The sequence below is a fragment of the Falco naumanni genome, chromosome 11 (assembly GCF_017639655.2).
Source record: "Falco naumanni isolate bFalNau1 chromosome 11, bFalNau1.pat, whole genome shotgun sequence".
Classification (NCBI taxonomy): Eukaryota; Metazoa; Chordata; class Aves; order Falconiformes; family Falconidae; genus Falco; species Falco naumanni.
Genome location: NC_054064.1, coordinates 7,768,462 through 7,796,330, shown reverse-complemented (window position 1 = coordinate 7,796,330; position 27,869 = coordinate 7,768,462). Strand labels below are relative to the sequence as shown.

The window sequence follows — 27,869 nt, the reverse complement described above, 5'->3', positions numbered from 1 at the left end:
TCCTTGAAACTGCCACTTTCCTTGACAAGTTGGCCGTGTTCATAAGCAAGTGCATTTTAAATTCTGTGTTTCCTAACATTTTGGAAGTTTGAAGGCTTTGCTCTGCGCCTCTCCCTCCCGTAGCGGTTCCATGGAGATGCACCTGCAACTGGGCATTCCCTGGGACCGCAGTGTTCACCTCCTTTATTTCAGTGCCATAAAACAAAGGCCTGTCCTGTTTTCACAGCTTACACCGCTCCACATTAAAAGCTTTCTGGTGGTCCCAGCACACCTTTTGTAAGGCAACCAACCCAAGATGCCAGCGAAGCATCACCTTGCCATCAACTGTAAGAAAGGAGCAGTCTTCTGTTTTGGTTTGGTTTTTTTTGTTTGTGGTACTTTGTTGATTTTGTGAAGGTTTTTTTGTTTGTGTGGTTTTTAAGTTCCCCCTCCCCATCTTTCATTCCCTTCCACTATGAACACATCTTTTTGCTTACCCTGTTCCTTGTATGTTTACAGATGCTGCCTGTTTCAAAAGGAACAGAGGCTTTTCAGCACTGCTAGGTGAAACTTTTCCTTTAAGTCATCATTAGAAGCAGCTTTCAGTACCAGCCCCCGCTGGGATTTGCTGGCAAAGCAGAATGAAACAGGTAGCAGGGAACAGGAGCTGAGTGAGGATGAGAAGTACGAAACCATCTACCCACACAAGCTGCTGGAACATAAGGCAACCACAGGGTAGGAAAAAGCTCAGTTTTACAAGTTAATAGAAGCAGGTAGATTTGGAGGACCAAAGGACACATCCACTGGGTTCAAGGGTTTTTTTTCTGGCAGGTTGATTGGGAGCATTGAAGCTTATCGTTGAGGTTTTCCCCGGTATCGGCTTCGCTCTCCCTTGCTGTAAGTGAAGTTGTTCTCCCTCCGTGAGACTTGTCATTACTTATCCCACAGGTCACGATTTCCCAGCTCTTTCCCATTTCTGGCTTTTGAAATGCAGCATGCAAAGCTGGATACATTCTGCCAGCCTAGACTTCACCACATAACACAGAGCAGTTGTATCTCCTCTGACCCCCACAACTTGCACACGACACTCCTATTAATACTTCCAGGAATAAGATTTCTCATTAAAGGAACATCACTCTGACTCATTTAGCTGTGATTCACTATGAGCCCTAATCCCTGCCTGCAGTACTGCTTGCCTAGGCAGCTGTTTCTCTTGGTTTTTTTGATCAGATGTTTCCTCCCTAAAGGTAATGTTTGTCATGAATTTCATCTCGCTAACCATTCTTTTAGTCTAGATCACTTTGAACTCAAAGCCTGCTCTACAGAGTGACTGTAAGTTCGCTCCCAATGGCATCCTCTTCCTCAGGCACTGCAAGATGTCCTTTCCTGTGGGAGCCAAGGGATTCTTGGAGGAATACCGTACCACCCAGTGCAGAGAGCCTGCAGGACTAGGGAAAAGAAAAAAGAAAAGAAAGTCCACTCTGACAGTAAGCCCAGGGCAACTGCTCTTTGAGGAAGGCTCTTCCAGTAAGTGTGATCCCACTTTCTAAGCAAATTCAGTTCGTGTTGCTTTTACAGGGTTGTCCTGAAGGATGGCACCAACAACTGCAGTCAACAGGCATCGCACTAACCACCCCATCGCTCACCCACCCAGCAGCTATTCAGCCCAGGAGGAAGATTCCCCTTGGATGATCCACACTCAAAGGAAGCAGGCTCAGCGTTCACCCTTGTCCCATCCAAACCATCATAGCTTGCCCCATCCTATCTGGCAGTTCAAAAGCCTTCAGGATCTTAACGGCATAGACCTTCCCACACCCAAAGCACGGCATACCAACCCAGAGAAAATTTGGCTTGGTTTTTTTTTTTCTTCTTTCAAAACCATTTGATAGCAACACGAGAGTGCCAGCACAGCAAACACTGACCAGCTGACACATCTCCACTGATACAGGGCAGGACAGCTCAGACAGAGCTAACACGTGCTCTGCAATATGTTCACTGCTGTTTTAAAACGGGAGATTACACCAATGCCCCATTCAGAAGATGTCAGACTGTGTTGGCACATGGTCACAATGTGTTGCTACATGGTAATTTTCCCCTCAGCCCAAATATCACTAGCTAATGTGCTGGCCAGCCACTGCAAGGTAATTCCAGGCAGAAAAAAAAAAAAACAAACAAACAACCAAATTCTTTCCCTGTTAAGTCTGCGTAACAACATAAAACAGATTTCTTTTTTTTCCTTGTGCCACAGCTTTCTGCAAGGAGACAGGGGTTTAAGACGAATACATCAACCCCCTACTTCCTTAACACTAGCTGCAAATTCACCTGTCTCCTCAATGCTGATACATTTTCCTTCACAAGTTTGCATCCTTTGACATCTTTGCAGTCCCTCCATGTTTCTGCTGCTGTTTCTCAGCAATAGATAAGAAAACTTCAAAACCTGGCTCTGCGCTGGCAATAATGAGATTCAAAAGAAAAGATTTTTTTCCAATCTTTCTACATAAAAAGGCCTGAATCAGAGCCCAGCAGTGCACAAATATTACTCATGTCATTGACACTAAGAAAAGGGGAGCTGTGAATAAAAAATGTTAAAAATGAACACAAGGAGCATTGTTTGCATATCAGAAAAATTAATCTACATAGAGAAGTGTAAGAGCCTGCAATTCAGAAAGCAAAGAATTAGGACAGCCCAGCTGAGAATAATTTTCTAGCCAGTTAATTTAATTGCATAAATCATTCCTTTGTTAGCAATAAAGAGATATAATTAAAATGAGATTGCTTCTCATTTCTATTCTCTGGAAACTAAAGGAATTGATTTTGGGGAAAGCATTCTTCCAAATACCAGATCGGCAAATTACATTTACCTTTTTAGAAAGGCTAAATTATTTTGCGCTAATATCATGGAGGGTTTAATTAATTATAGATCTGCCATATGATCTTAAAGAAATAATTTACTTAATGCCCACAGAACAGAAGTTTGTAAGTGCATGTATCCCTCTGATAGATGGCGTGGAGATTTTTTACAAACAGGTCAGAAGTTGAACAGGTGGCTGTCAGGAGAAACGTGAGGAAATATAGGAAGTGTTTAAAATGGGGGACAGGTTTTTTAAGAGACATTAAAGTACTGCTGCCTATTTATTGGCACGTACCTGGCTTACTGTTCTTTGAACCCCTCCAAACTGGTTTCCTTGTAAATATTGTGGATAGAAAACGACAGTCATTACAAAGATTCAGGGCTCGATAAGCATTAACATGTTAACAACAGAACAACAGCCAGAGAGAAAAAAAAAATAAAAATGAAACAGCGTGAAGCCCACCTATTAAAACAGAATATTGCTTTTACCGAGTATTGCAGGGGCTGGCCACAGCCAGGCTCTTAACATGACTGTAACATCTAAATACAGAAGTCTGACACACTGTACATCATCCTCTGGATGCTCTGCTTGCCCCTCAGAGCCAGAGGCTCACAGATCCAGGGATGTCGCGCAGGCTGAGCTCCCTCTGCTGCACTTGTGGCCAGCCAGACAATGGGGTCTCCAACAGAAGGGTCTGCAAACAGCCTGCGCTGCACACATACTGCACACCACAGCACTGCAGCTCAAGCCTAAAGACCTGTAGCAAAAACAAAGGCCATAACATGACGGAGCATCACCAGCGCTCCAGCTTTCACCCACAGAAATGCAGAAAAGCGTTCCTAGAAATAAGCAAAATTCTCTCCCAAATCTTCATACGCCCTCAGCTCACATACCGTGCTAGGACGGAGTAACACAGCAGCAGCTTGCAAACTAGTTCCCAGGTTTCACTCCTTCGAAGAGTAAGAACTCATCCACCCCAAATGCATTTATAAAGGTACATACATAATATACACAGCATCATTTGGGATACAAGGAGAGGGTGGTAAAAGAAGGCAGGGAACTAGTTACCATGCAGGAGACTTCAGATACAAGGGCAGGAGGAATTCTTTGTCTCCCGCTGCAGACAGCTCTCCCCTCCAACAGCAGCCCCCAATGCAAAGCCTGCTCTGCCCTGCCTGCCAGGGGCTACAGAGGCAAGAAGGGTGATAGAGCGAAGCGTGTTGCTGCTACAGGCAGAAGGCAGGGAGCAGAATCAGTTTCCTTTGTTGCACAGGGGTGAGGTCTCCCATACCTGCTCAGGGCTTCTCTCCTCAATAAAGAACAGGTGCTCCTTTCTACATACTTGAGACCATTAGTAATTTCACGGACTTTTATCATGCTGCCCACTCTCTCAATTGTCCTTTTTATCAAAGGTAAAAACTGCCACCCTTCCACCTTCCTCCATCAGAAACTTCCCTTGCCATCAAGGACTCTCGTTCCCCACATCTGAGCCCCTTCAAAGGACTACTAGGTACAAATTTAAGTCAGGCTACTTCGATGAACTCTCCAAACAGTCACAGAAGGTTTTCTACAGTTCTCAGATGGGCACTAAGCTGCATCATTTCCAAGGAGGATGCATCCTTATGCTGTAAACCCTGCAGGCTATGCAAACCCTGGTGGCTCTGCTCTCAGCACCAGCTCAGCCCAGCCCTTTCTGGGGTCTATAGGAAACCAGCATAACTGTAAAGTCATTCCCATCACACACACGCTGCCTCTTCCTCAAAAGCTGTCCTTTTCTACGTGCTTTGGAACAGGGGGAAGAGAACAGGAACAGCTTTGTCCCAGGCAGATCATTCCCCACGCAGACTGCTGCACAGCGAGTATGCCCATCACTAGAGAGGATGCTGTGAAGGATGGCAGGTAAGCTGAGAAAGGAGAGGGCTTTGCATGCAAGAGTTAAATAGCAGATAGATTAGATCTCATCATTTGATATTTCCAGGAAAAGTATTGTGTTGCTATGGAAACCGCAACAGAACCCAGGTTTTCCCTCCTTTTGTTTGTTCATTTTCTACAAACACTGGCCTCTCCCAATCCTCTCCAGTTGGGCTTGCAGCTTGCAAAACAGATTTTTTTCTTCCTCCTAATGTCCATTTCTCTTTCCAAGTATGTTTTTCAGTACATTGCCTTTCGCAATATCACTGTCACAACCTCCAAACTCTTATTTTTGCAATAAGCACTTTTATAATTTGCTACCCATTAGGAAACTCTGCTCCTAAGCATCTCACTCTTCCAGCTTGGGGAAAAAGGGAGAAAAACCTCATGGTAATAAAACTGAGCGTTCCTGGGTTTCATTCAGGGAAAGAAAAAAAAGCCCCACACATACACAATCTCCCTTCTCCCAGAATCAGCGACATGCACCTCTTGTGATTGTGTTTTAGTACTTGTAAGGACCTGTCTTGCTCCAGGCATTGCAGGTGCTCACTCCCAAATTGCTGTACTCCCAATAGCAGCTCTGCCCGCTAACTTTCCATATAGCAAGCGAGACCAAACCCAAAAAGCAACTTAAACCCTGTTAGAAATAGACTTTGTATTTGCAGTAGGGTCAGGCAGCCACATCAAAGCAAGGAACACAGCAAGAGACAAAGCAGGATCCTGTGGATTCTTCTGTTAGATAGCTCTGGCCTCGTCAGTGACTATACGTGTACAGCACGGAGGGTGCCAGGTGACAATCTAGCAATATTACTACAAACTGGCAAAGAATCACGTACAGGCAGTGATGCTGGAGAAACCCTGGAAAGGTTATTTCACCTTACCTGTTGTACTGTCTCCTTTAGATTATCAGCACCGTCAGGGACTGCTACACAATACACAGCACCACAGGAACCAAACCCGATTCTGGCCCGTTGGCACTACAAAAACCAAAATGACACAAGGTGATGAAGAACAAGGGGAGCAAACCTGAACTCATCAAGTCGTGCACATACACAAAACAAAACCTTGGTCTCTACCTTGCAAGGCATCAGTTCAGTTTTCACGAACTGATACTGGGTTTTGCCACCCTGGAGTCACCCTTCTGTTACTGAACAACGAACCGTACAACAGTAGGAGAGCACCCAAACCTTCTGGGGCTGAAGAGACAGGAGCGTATCGCAGTAGTGTTGACACATACCTACCATCTTTTCCTGTATCCACTGACATCAGGGAAGTCCACCATAGCCAATATTCTGCAAGCGTTTTCATAGAAATGCTGGCACTACAAATACCACAAATTAAGAGGGTCCCTTGAGTGCCACAGAAGGGGGACCAACTGAGTGAGAAATGCTATCACGTCACAGATAGTTGCCCCTATTTAGAAGGTGTCAAGACATTGAGTGTTCCCTTTTTAGCTTGGCGAAATGAGGCATTTTGCAGGCAAAAATAATTTGGATATTCAGTTTTTCTTGGTTTTATTCCCAGTTATGTCTAGCCATTTATTTTACTCTATTATAATAAGAGGGATTACCCTTAACGTGTCTGATGGAAACACCAGGAGAGTCTTTCCAAAAGGAAGATGTCCCACCAGCTACAAGACTTTGATGCACAGGAGTATTTCTCCGTCAGATTCCGTTTGTTTGTTCTGCACTTCACAACCTCATAGCTTACACACGCTTCACCTTAACATCAAAACACAGCTCTACGCGTATGAGCCTTTCACACTCACTCCTAGCGTACTCAGCTGCATAAACCGCAGGGAAGCAACTACCAAGTGCAGGCTCTATTATCTCCTTTCTCCAGACCAGCGCTTACTTCAGCAGCATAAAGGGTCATATTGTTACCGAAATCTCGGAATGAAGAACTTATCGACACCAATGTGATGTAGATAAGCAGACACTTCTTCATTGACGGCCGGGTGCGTGAGCGAGTCCTCTCACGATCAACGCACCCGGCCGTCAATAAAGAAGTGTCTGCTTATCTACATCACATTGGTGTCGATAAGTTCTTCATTCCGAGATTTCGGTAACAATATCCTTAAGCTGGAAACATCTGTCAGTAAGCTTTGGAGACTCAGCACCAGCTACAGCGCCTGAGCAAGCTTTGCTGGAGGTAAAAGGGCACATCGAAGCCGAGTCCAACTAATGTACAACGCAACGTGATTTCACGGGTACCGGTGACCTCAAAACACCCTCGTGTTCTCCGGTCGGAAGACAACACCAAGAAAGACGCTGTGGCTTTTTGCAGTTGTTTGGATGGTCTTCACTCAAAACTGACCACCAGTTGCCTGAAACCCTTATATAAAAAAAGGTTTGACTTTTAGTTTACCTGGTCCCGGCTAGCCGTAGAACATACAACTGTCAAGCTGCAGAGGTGTTATTCTGGGGCCGCCGATTCAGCGCGTTTCCTTTGGCTGCCTCAGCCAAGCCGCCGCAGGGACAAGCTTGCATCCACCACCACGGTCCGTGCCACCAGCCCCACCACGTGGCCATGCACACCTAGAGCTCCTCTTCCAGCTCATCCCACAACCCCAGCAGAAACCTCTCACCAAGCGCTGTTGAAAAACAGAAAAAACTTCCTCACCTCAGCCAGCCCTCCTCACACTGCCCAAAGCCTAACGGAAAGGGGGCTTCCCAGACACAGTTCTAGAGATCTTCTTTCCAGAAAGACTGTAAAGGCAGAGCAGGGGACTGACAAGGAGGCTTCCTTCCTTCATAAGGAAAGGAGCAGCCAGACACGCAGGCAGGGGACAAGGTATCCCACAGCCTCCTGAAGTTTTGATCGTGTCCACATACACACGTACGTGTGCCGAGCCGTAATCGAAAGTTGCCCACCCATTTCCCATCTTTTCCACTACTACTTTTTCTGCTTGCAAAAGGTACCAAAAGTTGGTTTAAACTCTTCAAAACGTGGAACAAAGACCTGTCCTCCCCGAGATAACATATCCTTGTGGGCAGGAGACGCTTGCCTGCCTTTTTAATAGTTTATGGCACGGAGTCTGTGCAAAGGAAGGACACTTGGAAATAACAGGAAGCTCCAGCTGTGCTATCCATACAAATATTCTGGACATTCATACATCTGAGCTTGTAAGAGGAGGTATTTTCACCTCTGTATTAATGCACAGCACTCCCAGCAATAGAGCAGCTGCATACACAACTGCTGATAAGCTCCATGCCCTCTCCTCTGCTCTACCCACTTCCCCCCACATAAACACTTTTTTAAAAAAAAAATCCTAAGCTAAAACTGTTCAGCTCTAAAGAAGGAGTTGTGAGGACAAGCTACGGACAATCCTAATTAAACTTCCTGCTCCTGGAAAGTGAACTTTGAGCAGTAACCTATACTCAGTGACCTTCTGGGTAATCTAAGCTAATGCCAGATCTATGCAGGTTCCCTAAAATCAAAACGAACTAAAAAAATACCACCAAGAAAAGCTCTACTATGACCCAGACAATGCTAAATCAGAGCAAAGCAAGTGCCTGGGCTCTGCTCTGTATTAATCTGAACTGGTAAAGGTACCTGGTTATTCAAGCATACAAGCAGAGATGTAGAGCCAAGTTCACAGGATATTTATGCAAAGATGGAGTAGACATGAAGTCTCCCACATAGGATAGCACACCCAGATCAGGGCTGCATCCTGCCCTGGTTTCCCAAAGATCACCAGAAGCAGTTCACCATATGGCCTTCCACGTATGGAAGACACATACAGCCCAGCAAAAGGATTACCAACACGTCAGATACTAAACAAGCCCATCTTAGAGTAAGATATGTGACAATTTTTAGCATCAGAGGGAAAGTGGTTACTGTTTAAGAAAAGGACATTCTGGATCATTATAGAGCTACAAGATATTTTTTTTTGCTATACAAAAGGAATAGGCAGCACATAATCTACATGTGACTATAAGGGAGCTACATTTCTTCTGAAGATAAAAACCTTTGTCTGGCATATTCAGGTTGACCCTATAAATAGTCCACGCGAAAGATAAGCATTTGTAACTGGATCTAGACGACACCTAAACAAAGAAAAGGTCTTGCAGATATTAGGTTAGCTACAGAAATTCAGCACAAAGACTTGCCAGTATGCACCGGATGTTTAGAATACAGATAAAGCCGCGTTAATAGCACACATGAATTATTTGACCTTGTATGTTATTGATGCTGCTTCACATCATCCAAATGCTCTCACTGTTGATCTACCCAAGAACAGGCACCAGCACTACGGCAAGATGAAGGCCAAGGTCAAAAGTGGAAGTACAGCCAGTGGTAAGCATGAAGGCTGTACGGAGTTTTCCCAGACTCAGTAACTCAGATCAACTCACAAGACCACTAAAAAGATTCCTGCTTCCCTTTGAGCTTTTAGCTTAAAAAAATTCTAGCATGCACATCTATCAGGAAAAAAAAAAGAAATATTTTTCAGGTCAGCAATACACAAAACGGCACGTTCCCCAACATACACATTGCTTACAATATTAGTATTTGGGGGTAGGGGGGTGTGTGTGGAGTTTGTAGAGATCAACAGGCTTTTATGGCCAAAGGAGAACAAGGTATCTTTTCTCACCCAAGACTTGTGCTAGAAGGAAGTGAGACTACTGCGTAGTCACAGTAGAACACATAAGCAGCATTGGTACAATAGGAGAGTCAGGGACTTTGCTCAAACAGCTACAACAGACTAGCCCTGCCTGGGTGGCCAACCAAGATGGCTTGGTTCCATATACACCCAGAGAAGGGGAGACACTATACGTATATTATTAGACTAATACATTCATATGGAGCACTCTCACCTCAGTAGAAAGTATGTGTTTGCTTACAAGACTGGAAGCTAAGAATATTTTTCACGTTACTCTTTAAACCCAACATCTAGCCACAAATACACTCATGCATGCAGTCTGTATTTCTGTACTGCTAAAGATTTCACCCTGAAATAATCCATGTGCTGGGTATAAGATGTAGTCATGAATACCACTGTTACCAGTGTAGGCTTTTTGTGGGTTTTGTTTTAAAAAACCTCTTCAAAAGCATCGCTTGACCCAAATTCTGTGGGGAGCACACACACAGCTAGGCTAGAAGCTAGGTCAGAGTACGGCGCTCAGCCTTAAAGAACAGAAAAAAACCCTCAGAGTACAAAAGTACAACCGGTCAACAGCTGCACTAGCAAGCTGAAGGGGTGGCACAAAGGAGGTAAGACTGGAATTCCCTAAGGCAACACTAAAGCTAAACTGAAACACACACATTAGATCTGAGCCCTCCTCAACACCAGCTTGGAATGCTTTTCCCCTAGTCCTAGAACAGCTCTCTCATTTACCACATAGGTAAATAGTGGTGGGAAGCTAACGAGAGCTATCAAGGAATCCGAGATTCACATACATTCAAGATGAGCGAGACACTAATACTGGGAGGAGGATCACTTATCCTTGTCTAAGGGAAGAGCAGGCAGAGCTGTGCATAACCTTTTCAAAGGCTATTTTCAAGGACCAGCTGCTTCATGGCTTACAAAATATCGTAACTAAAACACATTTGAAACAAGCGAGACCAGCCCACGCAGTACAGGTCAAGTTTGCTACAAGCTTTATGCAATATATGAAATACATGCAAAAGTATTTAAAAACTCAAACCACACTTTTAAACAGCATTACACCAAGGCAAATAGCAGCCACTGACATTTAATTATTCTCACAGGTAGACCACAGGGAAGGCTGTGAAGGTCTCATTCCAGTAAGTCTAGCCTGGCTATTCTCTTCATGATAGATGTCGAGCTAATTCACTGATTTCATACCAGTGCCTCAAAATAAAGGAGTTCTGTCTAAACACCTAGAGCCCTCTGCCGAGGCCGAAATCAAACAAAACTGCAGAAGTACTAACAAGAAAACCTAAACAAGAAAATTTTGAATAATGCTGCCCTCTTGAGGGAAATGGAGCTGTATTGCCTTAGCAAAGCCATCCTCCCCGCGCTGCTAGTCAGGTCACACGAAAACTCCCCACGCTTGCCCTGCCGCATGGTTCAAGATGAGTAAGAGTTCTTCAAAAGCAGCAGTAGACTCACACCTAGGAATCAATTATCTGTAGATAAAATATAGTCTTGGTTAAGTTTTATTTATAGGTATTTTAGGTACAAACAAATAGGCCACCCTGAAGGCACAAGAACTTAATGGAAATGCATAAGACTGTCCCTAGAAATAAGAAGTTTTGTTTCTTCATGATTTAGGCCTTTTATTTTACCTAAGAGCTGGTGTTGCAAACCCCTGAGAACAGGAACCAGAATCCAGTGTTTTCTTGCTCCTGCAGATTCCTCATCAGGGGACTACACAAGCACGACCTCTCTAGCCTAAGAATCCTGCTCTTCACACGCAGTTTCCTGCAGGACAGCAAGCTTATTCTGTCAAAGTCATCTGCTGGCTGAAGTAATCCTTTGCAGCATCTATTTGAAGCTTTTGGGAATCTTTCCCCAAGAGCTGCTGTAACATCCAGGCTGTGGAGCACAGCCTCCAACCAGCCGTTATAAGAAAGCAGATCCCAAGTCACATGAATTTACTTTGAATCTTCATAGCATCACCAAAACAACCCCAAAAGGTAAGCCACACCCCAGAATTCTCAGAGAAGTTAGAAGGAGGAATGCTTGGCTTCCAGTCAAGCTAGGATATAGGCTAGACTGACATGAGAAGCAAGGATATCTCAAGAAAGCTCGGGGAGAACCCTACACAAGCCTTGCCATCTGTCTTCAAGGATTTCATAGTATTGTCAGTCTGGAAATACCAAAAAACTAGTTACAGCATTTCACACAGACACGTTGAATAATGAACATCCTTGAACAGACATGATGTTCGTTAGCAAGTACTGCCAACGAGAAGCAACATCTTCTGGCAGATAGCATCTGTGTCACACTAGAATCCACACTAAGGCAAAGAGAGTGGAGCACACCTGCACATGAAGAACATAATGCTTTAACACGCAGCACAGAATGAGAGACTCATTAAAAAACTCACTTTGAAAGCACAATGCCCAAAACATCACTAGCTATTCCAGATATGGCCTAGTGCATGAAAACCATAAAGAATTTTTCTGTGCCTTGCATGTACTCAACATCTTCAGCTGTTGCAAAAATTATTTACCTTAACAGTTAAACTTTTGCCGGTCTCTACACCAGATGCTGCTGCACAGCACTGCAGGAGTGTTGGGATGAAGAGTATACTCGCCTAAAAACACAAAGTTGTGCTACACACACATACCTATCACACATTATGTTTGGTGGAAATGGAAAAACTGTATGAGAAACTTAGTGCTAGGTTAAGATCTGCAGATTAATATGGACTTTCACTGAATTATCTCACATTCTGCAGTGATAAGAAAAAACCTCAAAGCAAAACATTAGAAGAGTCTGATGCCTCATTAAGAGCTTTAGAAGCATTGATCACCTGCTGTTCCTGACTGACTTGCTAGCACCCCTAGCTAAGAAGAGAAGTTGAAGAATTAAGCAAAGCCAGAAAGATATTATCTATACAGACTTGAATCCTCCTCCCCTTGTTATAAAAACCTTCCAGCAGTACACATTCCCCCAAAAGTACAAAGCAAAATTTTTAAATTGGAATGTCATGCCAAATCAGCTGCAAGTGGGGAGGGAAAACACAGAAGAGGAGTAGGGTTAAACATGCTTAAATCAACTATTTTTAAAATTCTTATTTTATTTTTTGAAATAATTAAAAGCACTGTGGCAAACCAAGTGTCATCACAAGTAAGGTACAAAAATAATCATCTACGTTAATTTTTTATAGGATTAAGCACCCAAACACAGACTAACACACACAGATGAGGATTCAATACCCCACAGAGCGAAAATAACAAAGTTCAAGCATCTAGAGCTACTGTACTGTTTAACTGAAGTGAGAGTCCTGAGCATTTAGGGTCACCAATATTCATGATGAGTGGAGGCATTCACATGAATGCTACTGCTCCATCAGGATTTAACCTTAATTGAGTAACGGTAGTGGAACATCACCTATTACTGACTAATTCTGAACAGTGTATCCATCTAGGCCAAAGCACCAGGTCTTCCCAGATCAAAGTTTGCAGAACAGGTTCTACAAAAAACAGGATTCTAAGTGTCAAGCAATTTCGTGTTAGCAAGACTTGCATTATTACCACTAAAATGAGATACCGACTGAAAGAATACAAACAGGCTAAATCAAGTGTTTTCTTATCCACATTAGAAAGCTCATGACATCAGGATCTGTCTAAATGTGATCCGACATGGTTTTTGAGAAAGCTGGCTTTTGCCTGGAATAATTATCCAAAGCACAAGATCAGATATGAGGATAAACATAATGAAAGTAAAGACAGGTCTAAGAACTACTTCCAGGAGACTGGACTCTAAGCAGCCACTTCTTCAGTTCAGCAATTTTATCTTCTCTTGAGGCTGCATAACTCTTTGCTGTCTTAATGAGAGAGTCATGATGCTTTTCCAACGCAGCCTTCAGATTTAGGTATATTTCCTAGAAAGAGATAAAGGAGAAAAAAACAAAAACAAACTAAAAATCCACCAGCAAAGTTAACATTTATGCTTTAGAAGGATTTAACTAATAGTGATCTGGTGGTCTCAAGATATTTCAAAGGTACCTCATTCCTGGCTTCAGAAGCAGCATTCACAGAACACAGGGAAGTTACAAAGCACCAGAAGATTAAGAGCAGCCACAAGAAAACGCCAACATTATGGTTCTGTTGCAATGCTGGTGGTTCCGATACCAAGATGGTCAAATGACCAGCACTAGCCCTGTATTCACACTACTACTGCCTCATTCCTGTGTTAGCCTGCGCCACCCAGGTTTCTGCCACTGACTGCCCAGCATAGACAGTACTTCAGTAATGAATAGACAGGATGAGATGGTACAGGCAGAGTGTTATTCCCTACTCCCAACCCATCGGGATTTCTGCCTCTTTCCAAAGCTAAGCTGGACAGTCATCTTCCTGAAATCCTAGGAGGAAAGTGTTTGTGACATGGCAAGTGGCCCTGTATCTGAGATCACCACAGTACCACCCACCACTAAAACGTGAATGTAAAGCCTCACAGGTCAGGTCCCAGAGGCCAAACAAAACAAGAAAACCCCATTACTTAGACCTGGAACTACCACAATACAAAAACAGATAGCATGGAACTAACATAGTATCTGCTACAGGCACAGGTGGGAAGAAAAGTTTAATTTCACATCCCAAAATACTGGGCAATCAATCACACCATTCCAGAGCCTTTTCTCTCAGGACTGCAAAGCCCACTTCTCCTGTAGGCCATCTATACAGACTGCAGAGATGAAAACAAGATCTAGCAACCCAGTGGAACCACAAGAAGGAAGCACTCACCCCAGCAACTATCCAGCCGAACCACCACCTACCCAGCCTACTTGGTTTTAGGGCCAATACGTGTTCTTTTATCTACACAGCCCAAGTTAACAAAACAGGTTTGCTTTGAGTATTCTTAAAATGGGATTCCTTTAGGAAAAACACGTCACCTTGGCTTTCATTTCTTCTTTTTCAGCATTCTCATTCAGCTGCTGAATTTTGAACCTTGTCTGTTGGATTTCCTTGTGAATGGCCATCACTTTATCATATACAGCACCCCTCTTCTCCTGAACTCTGTTACAATATCTAAAGGTGGGAGAAAAACGAGTTAGTACTGAGCCATTTGACTAATCCCAGATTAAATTTAACTCCACCACAAGCAAAGCTTGCTTTTTACAAGCATGAAACTAGCAGCTTCTAGAAGTGATACTGTATAGAATTCACTTGCTTGGAAGTTTGTCCAGTTCTTAACCTAGAACAACTTGGGCACATGAAGTTAAATTTGAAGTGGAGTTAGAGGAGCATGTTGAAGATCCTCAGTTGCTGCTAATCAAGGCAACTGAGGTGGCTCCAGTGGAACCAGCCCAACAGACAGCTAGACACTGCATCTTCCTGCCTTTGAGTAACACACTACAGGTGTCAGTGGAGAGCCCTGCCTGAAGACCAGCCTCCGGACCAGGTTAAAAGCAACATAGCTGCACTTGATGTTTCAGCATAATTGAAAGTCACATGTTATCCTTAGCCCCAGATCCCCACCCACCAAGTTAAAGCTCTAATCCCATACATCTATGTATGTTATCTGCAGCTTCTAGTCGATCATTTCACTTCATCCCAAACAAAGACCAAATAACATTTCCCCAGCTTGCAGGTAAATTCAGATATCCCCAGCTGTGAGCTGCCATGTAATCAGCAAAGGGTTAGCGTGGGAACAGATCTACTCCTGACTTCAAGGGCAAAACCACACCTACCAGTTTATACTAAGCATTTGTACAATAATTACAGTTGGAACTGTAGCAGCTGCTTTCTCTAAATGGCTGAAATGACTCATACGTAGCAAAAGCCTACTTACATCTTCCTTCCTCAAGAGAACAGTCAGGACACATTCTCTTATTCACCAGCAAAAATACTTGTTTTCAAACAAAGGTTACCTCCCCTTCCCCCTTGCCTATCAAAGCATCTAATTTTATCACTCAAAGGAAATAGCTACACCATTAAAAACAGATAAATCGGCAGCAACTCTTAACATAAAGGAGCATTAGACTGTATTATTTGGAAGGAAAAGTAGCTTTTAATTAATATCCTTTAGCTGGTACAATACCCTGCATGAGGAGCAAAGGAAGCCTGGGAATCTTGCTGCCATTCTAGGCACCACACAAGCCTTATCAGCACGACTAGATCTTTGTTGCTCTCTCAGCTAAGTAAAAAAGCTCTCTTTCATCACAGTTAACCCACCAATAGTTTTCCATATTCCCTTTCCTATCCATGTACAAAAGAAGCTATATAATAAGCATTCTCTATAACTGTTCAGCATTTCTAATCTCACAGTGAAGCCACGACCATACAACGCTGCCGTTTGCTGCTGCAGAAGTGACTGCTGGGCTGTAAACACTGCCCTGGAGTTTGCCTTTAGCATATGGTAGGAAGGAAGATGGGCTAAGAGGCTTTGATCAAATGACACTTTTCCTTTTGTTTTAGAAGCATCATGTCAGGATAATACTCCTCTGAGATACGAGCCCCATTTCCCCATGGGTCTTGAACATCTTTGATAATGAGCAAAAGTGGCAAGGGAAATTATGAAAAATTCATGAAAGGCAAATGGGGCTTTGTTGAAGTCTGATAACTTGGAAAATTATCCCAATGTGACATTCTCTTTAAGAAGATAAAAGAATCAAGAATAAGCATTATAAATTAAATTAGTGCTCCAATAAAAGAACTGCTGTCAAGTCACATTGCAATTATTGATTTGAGACCCCAAGTCCCTGCCTGCAGCATTACTGGTCTCCGTACAAAGCTATCCCACATCGCTCATTTTCTTCTTACTGCTAAGCTACATGTTTGTACCAGACACGAACTTTGGTAGCACATAACAAAGACATAAAGTAGCATCAGGCAGAAGTGTCAATGCATCCATACTCAAACACAGAGTGCTTATGTTGCTCAGCATCTTCACGCTTCTTTGTTATCTTCATTTCAGCTGTAGATAGCTTCTCACGTTTTGCAGTGACCAGTCTCTTTAAGGATATTTCATCTGTCTTCCACTTTTTCAGCTCTATCTGAGCACTCTCAATCTGGTCTTCCAGATTTCTGACCTAGAGTACACAAGTACTGAAATTAAATGGGGGAAGAATAATCAAAACAGCACACCCTGTTAGTTTACTAAGACTAGAACTAGCTTCCTGCTTTTTGAAGATCAAATTGCTAAATAAGTCTTCTGGTTAAATCCCAGTTTCCTGGTCTTTATCCAATTTTAATATATCCAAACAGACAAGATCACATCACTTAGAAAGATCTGCAGAAGTTACTATGAATTCTGCTATAGATCTTAACCAAGAGCAATTTGAACATATGCTATACAAATACCCAAAAAGACTGCATACCATTTTTCAAGTGTTCCTAACAATTGCTTTCTCCCGGAACTGGGTAGCAAAGAGCAAAGTATTGTATTGTGACAGACATTTCATCAGGGAAAGGCTTGCTTTCGTAGTATTAATAAAGTTAAAGGCATTTAAGGCATGACTCTTCCTGAAGTAGTGATTTTTTTTACTCTTAGTTTCTGCTCTCTAGGCAGAAGAAACTGGATCTCACTTTTCTTCTTCCGTCATTTCCTACCAACAACCCCAAGACAGTTCAAACTATTTTAGGTCAGGTTTCTATGGCAACAAAGGCTTTGACTATTAAAAGTGGTCAATAGTACATAATCTAGCAGCAGACAACAAAGCAGCAGCTATGTTTTACTTATGTTTTTACAAAGGAGATTTAGAAGTTATCTAAATTCTTTCTTTTTGGGGAAGAAAAGAGATGGGAACTTTCAAAACACAGACATTTACTGATGATCACCTATCTTGCTTAGACATTAAATTCTCCCTAACCAGATAAAATTAGGATAATACAAACCTCTGATAATACACTGGCCAGTCTCTCCACATTTGCTCCTTGTCTTTCTATCTTCTTTTGATACAACTGCACCTCCATTTGACATGATGGCAGAATCTCAACTAGGTCTCTATAAGCTTCGTATTTCTCAGTAACTTCTTGCTTTAAAGAAAAAAGCCTTGTTAACAAAACAGACTAGAAGTTCAGCAGTTGTTTTGTGTAAGTATTACTGCATATCGACTTTTGTACCCATTCCCTCATTGCTTAACGTACACTAGACTGAATATTTAGTAGTTACTGAAATGAGATCTTAAGTTTGTAAAAATAATGTGTTTGCTTGGAAAGCACAGGAAAAGCGACATGCAAGTGTCTTACACTGAACTAACCAGCTTGTTACAAGAGCTTTCAGGACAGAAAAGTAGTACGGTGAAGAAATTCTATACTGGTAAAATAAGAGTTACATAAAGCATCATAAAAACAGATGTCTGGAATTACAGCACTGAAGTTTACACCTTTGGAACAAAAATACCCAAGGAGACAAAATTATGCAAGCTTCAGTGACGTACAAGCAATCATGAACTACAGACATTTAAAGACTGGACATCACTATTAAAAAAAACTAGGAAGGGATCTCAGTGTTCAGCATACTAGTGGCAACAGCCATCAATTCCAGAAACAGCGAATGACAGCAAAGACACCAAGCAGCATGTATTCTAAATCCAAAGACATTTGTGAGCTGCCAAAAATACTGTAAACTCCTGACACCAAACAGCCAGAAAGGTATAGTATAGATCCAAGAGTTCTACACCTAGCTTCACAAGTAAACAGTCACTCATTGAGGACAGAGCAGCAGTGACTGCAACCCTGCTTTTCACAAAAAAAAAAAAGAAAATCCACCAACACAAAAGCAAAAATAAACACTCCCACAGCCAACTTTCAGGTTTCTCTGAACTTGTGATTTCATTTCAGTCTGACCACTGTTCTGTTGGGTTTTGACTAGAAGCATAAGTCATTCAAGAAACAGTTCTAGATGACAACAGTCCAGTAAAGCATGTGCTTTTTCTAATAGAATACCTCCTTGTGTGGACAGAGGAAAACCTCACCTTGGACTTCTTGAGTTTCTTAACAGTCTCTTTCATCTGTTCTTTGTAATTTTTCAGTTCTTCTGGACTCTCCACAATTTTTGATTTCAGCTGCTCTTGTTCTTCTTTCAAAGAAGCCATTGTCACTTTAAGGTCATTCTAGTTAAGACAAACACACTTTCAATATTGGCAATTAGGTGAACAAAGAGCTGCGAAGCATGGTTTGCCAGGATCTCACAGCTAGACAGGGTCTTATCTCCATCTTAAGTGTTTCCTCATTAGGAAGTTTGTTTTAAGAAGAAATTCCTCCAAACAGTGTTAACATTCCCAAAGCAGTTAACAATCCATTTTGCTCCTTGAACATGCTGACAGATGTGCAACACTTAGTCACAAGAACAGCATTTAACCAGCATTCCACAAAAAGCTTGCCAGCTAACACATATTACTAGCACCTCTCCTTCAGAATCCCTCACCTAGGGCAACCGAAGAAGTCACTGCAGGGTTTCAGAGCCAGCTGTATCAGCCTGAGAGAAGAGCAACAAGCTTCCTGTGCAACCTCTCAAAAGCCTCCTGTTTTGTCCCCACCACATCAGTGGCTGCCTCATTTGCCGTTCTATGCACTTAAGGTAAGCCCATAGCATCTCAGAAATCCCCATTCCTTGCCCTTTAACAAGTTTCCCAAACACAGACAGAGCTTTACATTATAGAGATGTGTATTTAAAGTTAACAAAACAAGCTACTTCAGTAGCTTTTCCCATGGAGGGAAAAAACTTAAATCAGTTTAAAAAAAACACCACAAACTAACAATCACCACCTCACTGTTACCTAGCTCCAAGAATAATTTGATTCTAGAAAGAGAGATGATCTATTAGTTAATCCAAGATGCAAGCTATGGCCTAGATAGAGGTGTACTTACCAGTTTTCGGGTGCCCTCTGCAGCATCCAACTTCTTTTGCGAAATAGTTTCTTGCAAAGCTGCCTAAACAAAGCAACAAGCTTTAAATAAGCATCTCTGCAACTGCTGCCTCCTCTACCTTTCTATCATAGATCTGTCTACAAGAGAAATCCCATTTATGGTTTCTTTGGAGTGCCATAACTAGCAGACAAAATTGCAGTCTAAGACGTAAAAGGCAGGGAAGAACACCACTGTTGCAAAAGCCACTGGGAGCACTAGGGATGCAACCAGCAGCTAACTAGGAACAGGGATAAGAGACTACCTCTATTCTTACTGACCCTGGCAGCATTATACACACAACCTTCTCCACCAGAGGTACTGTTCTTAAGAAAAAAAAAGTAAGTTAATACAAGTTTCCCAGCAATATAGAAGTCAAGCACATGATTAATAATATTGAGACTTGACAACATAAAAAATACTGTGGTTGGGGGTTTTTTTCTACTGAAGCAGCTGAAAAGGTTACCTGTGAGACCTTAGGGATAAGCTGCCATTGCTGGGAAGTTACCCCTGCCATCAACCCTACTCTTTTTGCCAGGCATTCCCTTGGATGACCCTTCTCAGGCCTTATTTCCTGCCACGGCGCACCTCCAGTTCCAATTCAGATGGAAAACAAAAGCAAAATACACCTGTGTTACTGTACACAAGTATGATGTTTATCTCCCAGTTATGCAGTAAGGCATTTCACAAAGAGCCAAATACACTTTTGTATTCCCCAAGTCTGATTTCAAGTATGTTTCAACATTCTTTACAGTGAAATGACGAGGTGGTATAGGAATTACATAAGACACTGTGTTGCAGTGACCTTTGTTTTAAACAAGGAAGTTCCCTTTATCCTTTGTAGAAGGAGGGGAAGGGGAGCTAAATCAACAGCAGTAAGGAACACCCATGATCAGAAGTCATAGCAGCATTTCAGGGAAATTTATAACAAGATCATACTTGTTTCCGACGATATTCTTGCCTCAGTAGTTGCTCCAGTTCTCGAATGTTATCTGTCAGTTGCTGGACCTCAGCTTGATGTTCAACTGGAACAGTGCTAAGTGAAAAATAAAATATATTGGACAGTTTCAGCATCATTATAGACAGGTAAATAAAACACTCCCTCCAAAGAATTTACAAACAATAACTTTAGTAATCAGGGCAAGACAGTCTCAAATACATACATCTTGGTTTCCTTTGCTTGTAAGATTTTGGAGTTGAAGCATAATCTAAAGAGCTATTTTGGCAATAAGTGGCACAAGCATGACAGAGGACTAAGTTTAAAGATAATGTTAAGCAAAGCACGAAGAACAACACTTCTACCAATTTTTTGGGCTATTTTAATGTATGAAATTTGCATAATACTACCTACCATAGAAACAGCTTGTATTAGGGTAGAGCTATAGATAGCTAGAGAACCACCTGTCTAGCACTTACCCAGAGCAGCTATAAGGGAAAGAGAAAAAAAAAAACCAAACCAAAACTACTTAGTTTTGAAAGCTCTCTTGGAAACCAGCTATCTCTTCATCCTACTATCCACAAGCAAAACCAAAACTTAAAGGTGCAGATGCAGGCAGTAGAACTACATGGCCTGAAAGACAGAACAGGGCAAACATGACAAATAACTACAGAAGACAACTTTACGCATTTATTAAGTTAAAGATGGGCTTCTTATGGCTATCAAAGAGAGAAAAACCTATCACCAGAAAATGACTATAACCGCAAAAAGTTTGACCATAGCCCCCAACATACAAAATACAGTATCTTCTCAAAGCAACCACATACTCCTGAAATCACATTTTTATTTTCTGCCAGCAACTCTTCTAGCCCAATGCCAGCACAGCTACTTGTGCAACTCTGAGCACAACGCAACAGCAACATCTCTGTTTTCTGACTTATTTCCCAGGGAGGCTAACCATCAACAAACACAGAAAAGGGTCAAAGGAGAAGTCAAGTCTGCTCAGAAGTTCCTACAGTAGTTATCCAACACGTCTATCAAATCACACAGCTGAACTACTCGGTTCCTGTTTAAGCATCCCATACAGAATCACAGAATCATTTAGGCTGGAAAAGACTATAAAAGAGGCATCCAACTGTCAGACCAGCACTGCCAAGCCCACCACTAAACTGTGTCCCTAAGCGCCACATCCACACATCATTCAAAGACTTCCAGGGATGGCGACTCAACCATGTCCCTGGCAGCCCGTTCCAGTGCTTGACCACCCTTGTCAGCGAAGGAATTTTCCAAACTAAACTTCCCTTCGTGCAACTCAAGGCCATTTCCTCTTACCCTATGGCCTGTTACCTGGGAGAAGAGACTGACCCCCACCTGGCTGCACCCTCCTGCCAGGCAGCTGTAGGGAGCGATAAGGTCCCCCCTGAGCCCCCTCCTCTCCAGGCTGAACCCCCCCCAGCTCCCCCAGCCTGGTGCCCCGGCCCCTTCCCCAGCCCCTGCCCGGCTCTGGACACGCTCCAGCCCCTCAATGTCCCTCTTGTCGTGAGGGGCCCGACACTGACCCCAGGGTTCGAGGTGCCGCCTCCCCAGTGCCGAGTGCGGGGGCCGGTCACAGCCCCGCTCCTGCTGGCCACGCTGTTTCTGGTACAAGCCAGGATGCTGTTGGCCTTCTTGGCCACCTGGGCACACTACCAGCGTTCAGCCAGCTGCTGACCAACACCCCCAGGCCCTTCTCCGCCAGGCAGCTTTCCAGACACTCTTCCCCAAGCCTGCAGGGTGGCATGGGGTGGTTGTGACCCAAGTGCAGGACTCTGCACTGAGCCTTGTTGAACCTCCTACAGTTGCCCTGGGCCCATCATCGATCCAGACTGTCCAGATAGTTTGCACTGAACAGCAAAGTAATGCATCTCACCGTGCTTACTCCTCATACTCACTTCAGTTTCTCCAGCTTTACTACTGCCTCCCGATTTGCAGTCTCCAGTTGCTGGTGTTTCTCCATAGCAGATTTCTGTAAATTAAATATTCCAAGGGATTTTTTTTTATTTTAGAGGAATATGGTTTCTCTCTGAGCTTGTGTTAGAGCCCTGCTCATCATTACTGCATGTGAAATGCAACGCACCATCTCCAAACTACTGAGATATTTAGAAAAGAAGCCACCTGCAGTTCTAGCTTCAGCCCACCGACTGTCGCATCTGTCTTTTCCTAAAACAATGTGAGGCGTCACACCTTCGCTTATCAGGCTAAGCTACCCTTCAGACAACAGCCCAAGCAACACCTTGGGTCATGGTCAAACAGAAACTTTTACAATACTGACAAGCTCATCCACTCTTCCAAGCCAACCTGTTTCCTTAAGGGCTTTGCAAAGGCTTTTCATAAACCATTTACAGTAGCTGTGAATGCTTAGAACATGCAATACAATTATACAAGTTTTCCATAATATTAAACTGATACCTTCCTGTATTATTTGGCCACATTTAAGATTCCCATGTGTTACGTAAACATGCAGTTAAAACCCCACAACTTTGATGTTCCCAGCTCTAAGCTGACATTAATTACATTCAAGTCCAATTTATCTGGAGCAATATGGCACCCAATCTTACATAGTTCAGTTGTAAGTCCAAGTAGACCTCACGTCGGAATTCTCTGAAGTTTACAAAGTTGAGAAGGCCACTCAAGAAGCGAGCTGTCCTCTTTGTTTCTGAAACAGGAATTGCAAGCCATCACTGCTCTGGTTTCTGCATGCATTGCAATTGCTTAGAGCAAAATGTAATTCAGAGAAGAGACGGAAATCACAAAACAAAAGAATCCAAATCAGTTCTTCCTCTGCTCACCTTGCAAACATTTCACACCTTGGTGCTAGTTTTTATGTAGTCTGTGAACTTACAATGTCAGCAATTCTGTGCAATTTAACAAATGAAAATGGCACCTAGGAGAAAGAGTATTAATATACAGCCTCCCTTTAAAGCAGAAGTCAGGGAGAAAGTGTCAAACTTCAACTACAATTCTGAAGACAGAACCTCACTGTAACTATCAAGCTAACTGAAGACATCACTTTGAACTGCAGGGACTTTTTGGCTCTATTCCAAGCAAACTCTGTGAAAGACTATTATAAAGTCCGGGAATGCCTGAGACAAGACAGAGTCAGAAGTGAAAGAGCTCTTCAGAACAGCTTTGTCCAAGTTTCTGTGTTGTTCCAGAATCACCACAGCTGGGTATTGAAAAGGGGAAACCAAAAATTCAATTGCTTCCTACACAGGCATCAGTACAAGAAATCCCATAGCATTCCAGAGTTGCCAGGATCATCTTCATGACCATGCATTCTTACATTATTTCAAGTATGTCACAGCCCACTCTCTAGACCAGCAACAAGAGTCCCCCCAGTTATTTAATTGGATTAGCCTACATAAGGAATAAGGAGGAGAACTGCTCATTAGAACCAGTTAGTCTAAGGGCCACAGCAAGAGTCAGAATAGTAGCTAGGAGCCAGGGACAATGCTCAGCGCCAGCTGCCCACCTGGATATGCTCAATGAGACAAAGTATCTGGATATCAAGCAACACCCACCACACCAGGAAACACAAGGACTAGGACACACTTGCTTACTTGGGTTTAACACATCAGCAATTTGAAAATCATTGATCCGGCACACTGGAAGTAAGCGCTCCCTGCAAGGAAAACAAAATACGATCTTAACTGCAGTGACCATTGCTCAGATTTTGTGCTATATCCATTTACTACAAAAAACACATCCTGTCCTCTCATCCCAGAGCATGCGTACAGCAAGCACAAAACAGTAAGTCTCAGGAGAATAACACAGCAGGACTCCACACACAGATCAGCATTAAAAATTTGTATTCTTACAGTATCTCACAAAGACTTAGAGAGACAAAATACTTGCCTGTAGATCAAGACTTCACCTTCATTAAGTAACTCCTACACTTAACTGAAATAACACTTAAAGTCTAGCACTTGCCTCATTCCAACAAAGATAACCTACACAGAATTCAGACAGCAAATTTACACAACAGGTACTTAAGATTCCCTCTTCTCTGGGTAATGATGACCCTCTAGCCAGTCAAAGTATAGATCTGCGCTCCATCTTGGCGAGGCTGGATTAGTTAACGCGTTAATTTTGACAAGACAGCTGCCTGCTTAGAATTTTACTCTATTAATTATTGCTGCCCCCTGTTCACCTACAAATTTCGCTTTGCTCAGAGTCAACAAGCAGTGGAACCACCATCAGCAAAAAGGCATAAAGCCCCACTAGGTCCAGCAAATTGGACTTTTACAAGGAATAGCAACTAAACAGATGCACCACCTTCTACTTACATGTGAATATACAAGTTACAAACAGGTAGAAAGCCTTCAAATATCTGTGGATAAATTATGTCAACGTTGACCGGCATCTAAAAAGTAAAGAGAGTCAATGCATAAGTAAAGAATACTTAAAACAAAAATACACAAAAACGTTTGTTTCCACAACATAAGTCAAGTAAGTTAAACACACCAAGGATGGTCTCCCCATCCCCAGGGAACACATTAGAGCCTAAAGAATGCCATCAAGTCAATCGGCAGACTACAAGTGTCAATTTTGGCTGGTCAAAATCTAAAAAACAACAACTGAGGCAGCAACATTACAAAATCTGAAATTCAGTCTAAACCCTGGTTTCATTTGTTCAAAAGTGGTGCAGAAGAACAGTCTCTGCATTACACACAAGCTCTTTCTTTAAACACCCCAAAACTGACAGGCTCAACTGGTTTATGAAGAAGTCAGAAGGAGAAGGTAGTGGTTCACTGTCACCTTTTACTGATATTTTAAACCTCATAATACAGTATCCCAGGTAAAGTCACTGCCTGTGAAGAACCGAGTTATCTTGTGCACATGAGATCTTCCCTTTCAGTTTATCCAAAAATAGCATGAGACAATACTATTTATTCTCACTTTCAGGATTCAGGTCTTGCCTAACAGACAGAAGGTAAGTGTTAATCAACAAGGTATCAGTTAACCTCCAGCTCCACTTCTCCATTAACCTCATGAGATGAAAGTTAGAAGAAGTGGAGATGATCAAACACTAACAGCGACATTTCCTTCCCCCCTTCCAGACCAGTTTAACATCTAAGCAGAGACCCTCCTCCAGCCACGGCCAAAGGTGGATGCCCAAGACAAAAGCACGCATTTTCAAGGGCAGAGATGGTGTCCCTTCACAGCCTCGTCCAATCCCTCCTGAACCTTACAGACACTCCTGGTACCCACAGTATCTCAAAGAATTCACAGCTTAGCCGCAGGAGGAGAGGGCTCTCCACAGAGCCTGTCCTTACAGCCTACAGCAGTAAATGAGCTAGTCTTTGTGCTTACTACTACTTGTACTGAAGGGAGTCTCCCTTCCATGGGGTGGGGCTGGGTTGAAGAAAAGGAAGCTCTGAGGCAGCACACTCACAAAACCACTATTTCTACAAGTATCTTGAGCTGAAGCCAACTTCCAGAGCAGAAGCAATGGTCAAACGAACTTCTGACAAAATCAGCAAGGCGTCAGCAACAGCGCACAGATGATGCTCCCAGGTTCATTTACTTCTGGTAAGTGACCCACACTGATGGTTGCACAGCAGTACTGTGCTCTCATTCCTAAGTGAACAGGCTACTTGCCTCCCTGAACCCAAACGCAAATGCCCATGGGTATACAGCATCTCACACACAAGTTTTCCGCAAGAGAGGTGGAATTTCTAAGCACCTTTTTGTGCAATTACAACACACAAAACAGTAAGCTACTTGCCATTTCCTAAGCCAATAGGAGGAGACGCTCCAAAACTACATTAGTTAGGGGCAATATTTGTTTCATTTTGCATTTTGTTACACCTGCCACTACAGACATACCATGTAGAAGTGTTCCAGGCGGATTCCATAGACTTTCTGCAGGATTCTCATGTAAATCATGTGTAAAACTTCAGGCTGCAAGAGGAAAGGACACAAATTAGTATTCCGTATGATTGATTATTTGGGGCTCCCGCACTAGACCCTAAAAGTAGTGCTGCCTGTTACACGTGAAGACCAATTTCACTGAGCCACCAAGACCAACAAACTTTACTTTCCAATAGTTTGCAGTTCAAGCATGACTATCTCATAATACAGTTACGAGACGGCAATCAGCTCAGACAGCTACAGTCTGAACTACCACAGCAATACATCGTTTCTCACTACATCGCTCCTCACTGAGCATTTTTGAAACCAAGTGACACCAAAAAAGGCCACAGAAACTATAATCCCATAGCAAAACGTGCCCTTCATCACATTATTAAAATGAAGGGGTGAAGAATACCCACAAGCCGAACAATTATTTGTTGGCGAGCACTAATGCAGGATCAATTCGAGTCAGTCGCATGACTGACTGAGCCGGCCACCCCCTGCACACACGGGGCCACCTGCCCCTTGAATAGTGCATGCTGTACCACTTATCTAAAGGATGACGCACCTATATTTAGGTAAAGTCAGGAAATGTCCGAGGACCCTTATTGCAACATGATGGATGCACAGACTGCTAAGTCCTTGGCTTGGTTATCTTTAGAAGGGACATTTTGTCTTAGATTCCTGTTGTACATGCAACGTGGCGAAGATGGAGACTAAACACGGCCGCTGAGGAATAGTCTGTGCAGAGACAACTCCTCGAGGACATAGCGGAGGCACGAGATACGTAAATAAATTCTCCAAATTGTAATGAATATGTAAACAATTATTTGGAAAACTAACGAATAGGTATGAGTAGCTTGTATAAAGGGAGGACTGAAAAGTCCCCTCGGTGTGCATGACTTTGGTGGAGCAATCCCCCACGCACCCAGCGCTCGCCCGCATATTGCTGACTGATTCTTCAGCTCACCCTCCAGCGGGCACAGGCGCTCTCAGAGCGGCACACAGGACCGCACCGAAGCGGCGACGCGATCGCCAAGCCGCTTCTCTCGTGTAAGGGCACCGCAGGGCTGCGCCCACACCAGCGCTCGGGCCGAGGCAGGGGAGAAGGCGGCGGCGGAGCGGGGAGGGGCTGCTTTTGCACCGGCTCGGTTTAGCCGGTCGATTAAGCTGTTGAAGGGACGACACTACAGCAAACACAGCGGCTGTGGTAACCCAGCCCCCCCGAAACGGCGAAGGGCTGTGCGGGATCACGCCCGGCCGCTGATGAAGGCGGCCCCTCCCCGGCCAGGCCCGAGCCCGCTCCTCCCGGGCCTCGGGGGCGCAGCGCCGCGGCCAGCCCGGTAACTCCTACGGGGCTCATCGGCCCCTGCGGGAAACCCAACCGTCTCGCCCGGTGGGCACTGCCGGGCGCCAAAGGCCATACCAGCGGGGGAGCGGCCGCTCCAAGGCCCCCCCAGCGGGCCACGGCACCGGCGGGAGGCAACGGCCTCCCCTCACACAGGGCAGGGCCTGCCGGGCCCGGCGGAGCTGCCGGCGCCGCTCCCCCGCCGGTACAGGCCGCGGCCTCCCCCCGCCACGCTCGCACCTTGGCGCTGCCGCTGCCGCTGCCGAACACGTCGCCCTTGGCCAAGTTGCGAGCCTCGGCCCCCGCCAGGACGTGGCTGCGGAGGTAGCTGATGATGTCGTCGGGGCTGTAGCGGGGGAAGGTCATCATCTCCATGGCGGCGGCGAGCAACGGCCCCGCAGCCCCCGCGACCAACCGCCCTCAGCCGGCCGCCGCCGCTGCTTGAATCTGGCGGTGCCGC

At 43.8% G+C, this 27,869-nt stretch overlaps 1 protein-coding gene across 2 annotated transcripts; it reads right to left on the bottom strand.

Annotated features, from left to right (window-relative positions):
• Window positions 1-1,058: 1,058 nt before the first annotated feature.
• Window positions 1,059-27,869, bottom strand: NUF2 (NUF2 component of NDC80 kinetochore complex). 2 transcript variants are annotated; one of them, XM_040610705.1, is made up of 13 exons: window positions 27,650-27,869; window positions 26,035-26,109; window positions 24,492-24,568; window positions 23,766-23,827; window positions 22,764-22,861; window positions 22,098-22,171; window positions 20,169-20,265; window positions 19,194-19,256; window positions 18,299-18,436; window positions 17,217-17,357; window positions 16,186-16,411; window positions 8,082-8,087; window positions 1,059-1,069 (listed from the first exon to the last, which is right to left on the bottom strand). In XM_040610705.1, the coding sequence occupies exons 1-11, from the start codon at window positions 27,782-27,784 to the stop codon at window positions 16,208-16,210; spliced, it is 1,164 nt and encodes a 387-aa protein (XP_040466639.1). In that variant the 5' UTR covers window positions 27,785-27,869; the 3' UTR covers window positions 1,059-1,069; window positions 8,082-8,087; window positions 16,186-16,207. The 2 variants fall into 2 exon arrangements, with proteins under 2 accessions (XP_040466639.1, XP_040466638.1); XM_040610704.1 differs by lacking the exons at window positions 1,059-1,069; window positions 8,082-8,087 and adding exons at window positions 12,442-13,261; window positions 14,273-14,408 and having other exon boundaries at window positions 16,236-16,411; window positions 27,650-27,868.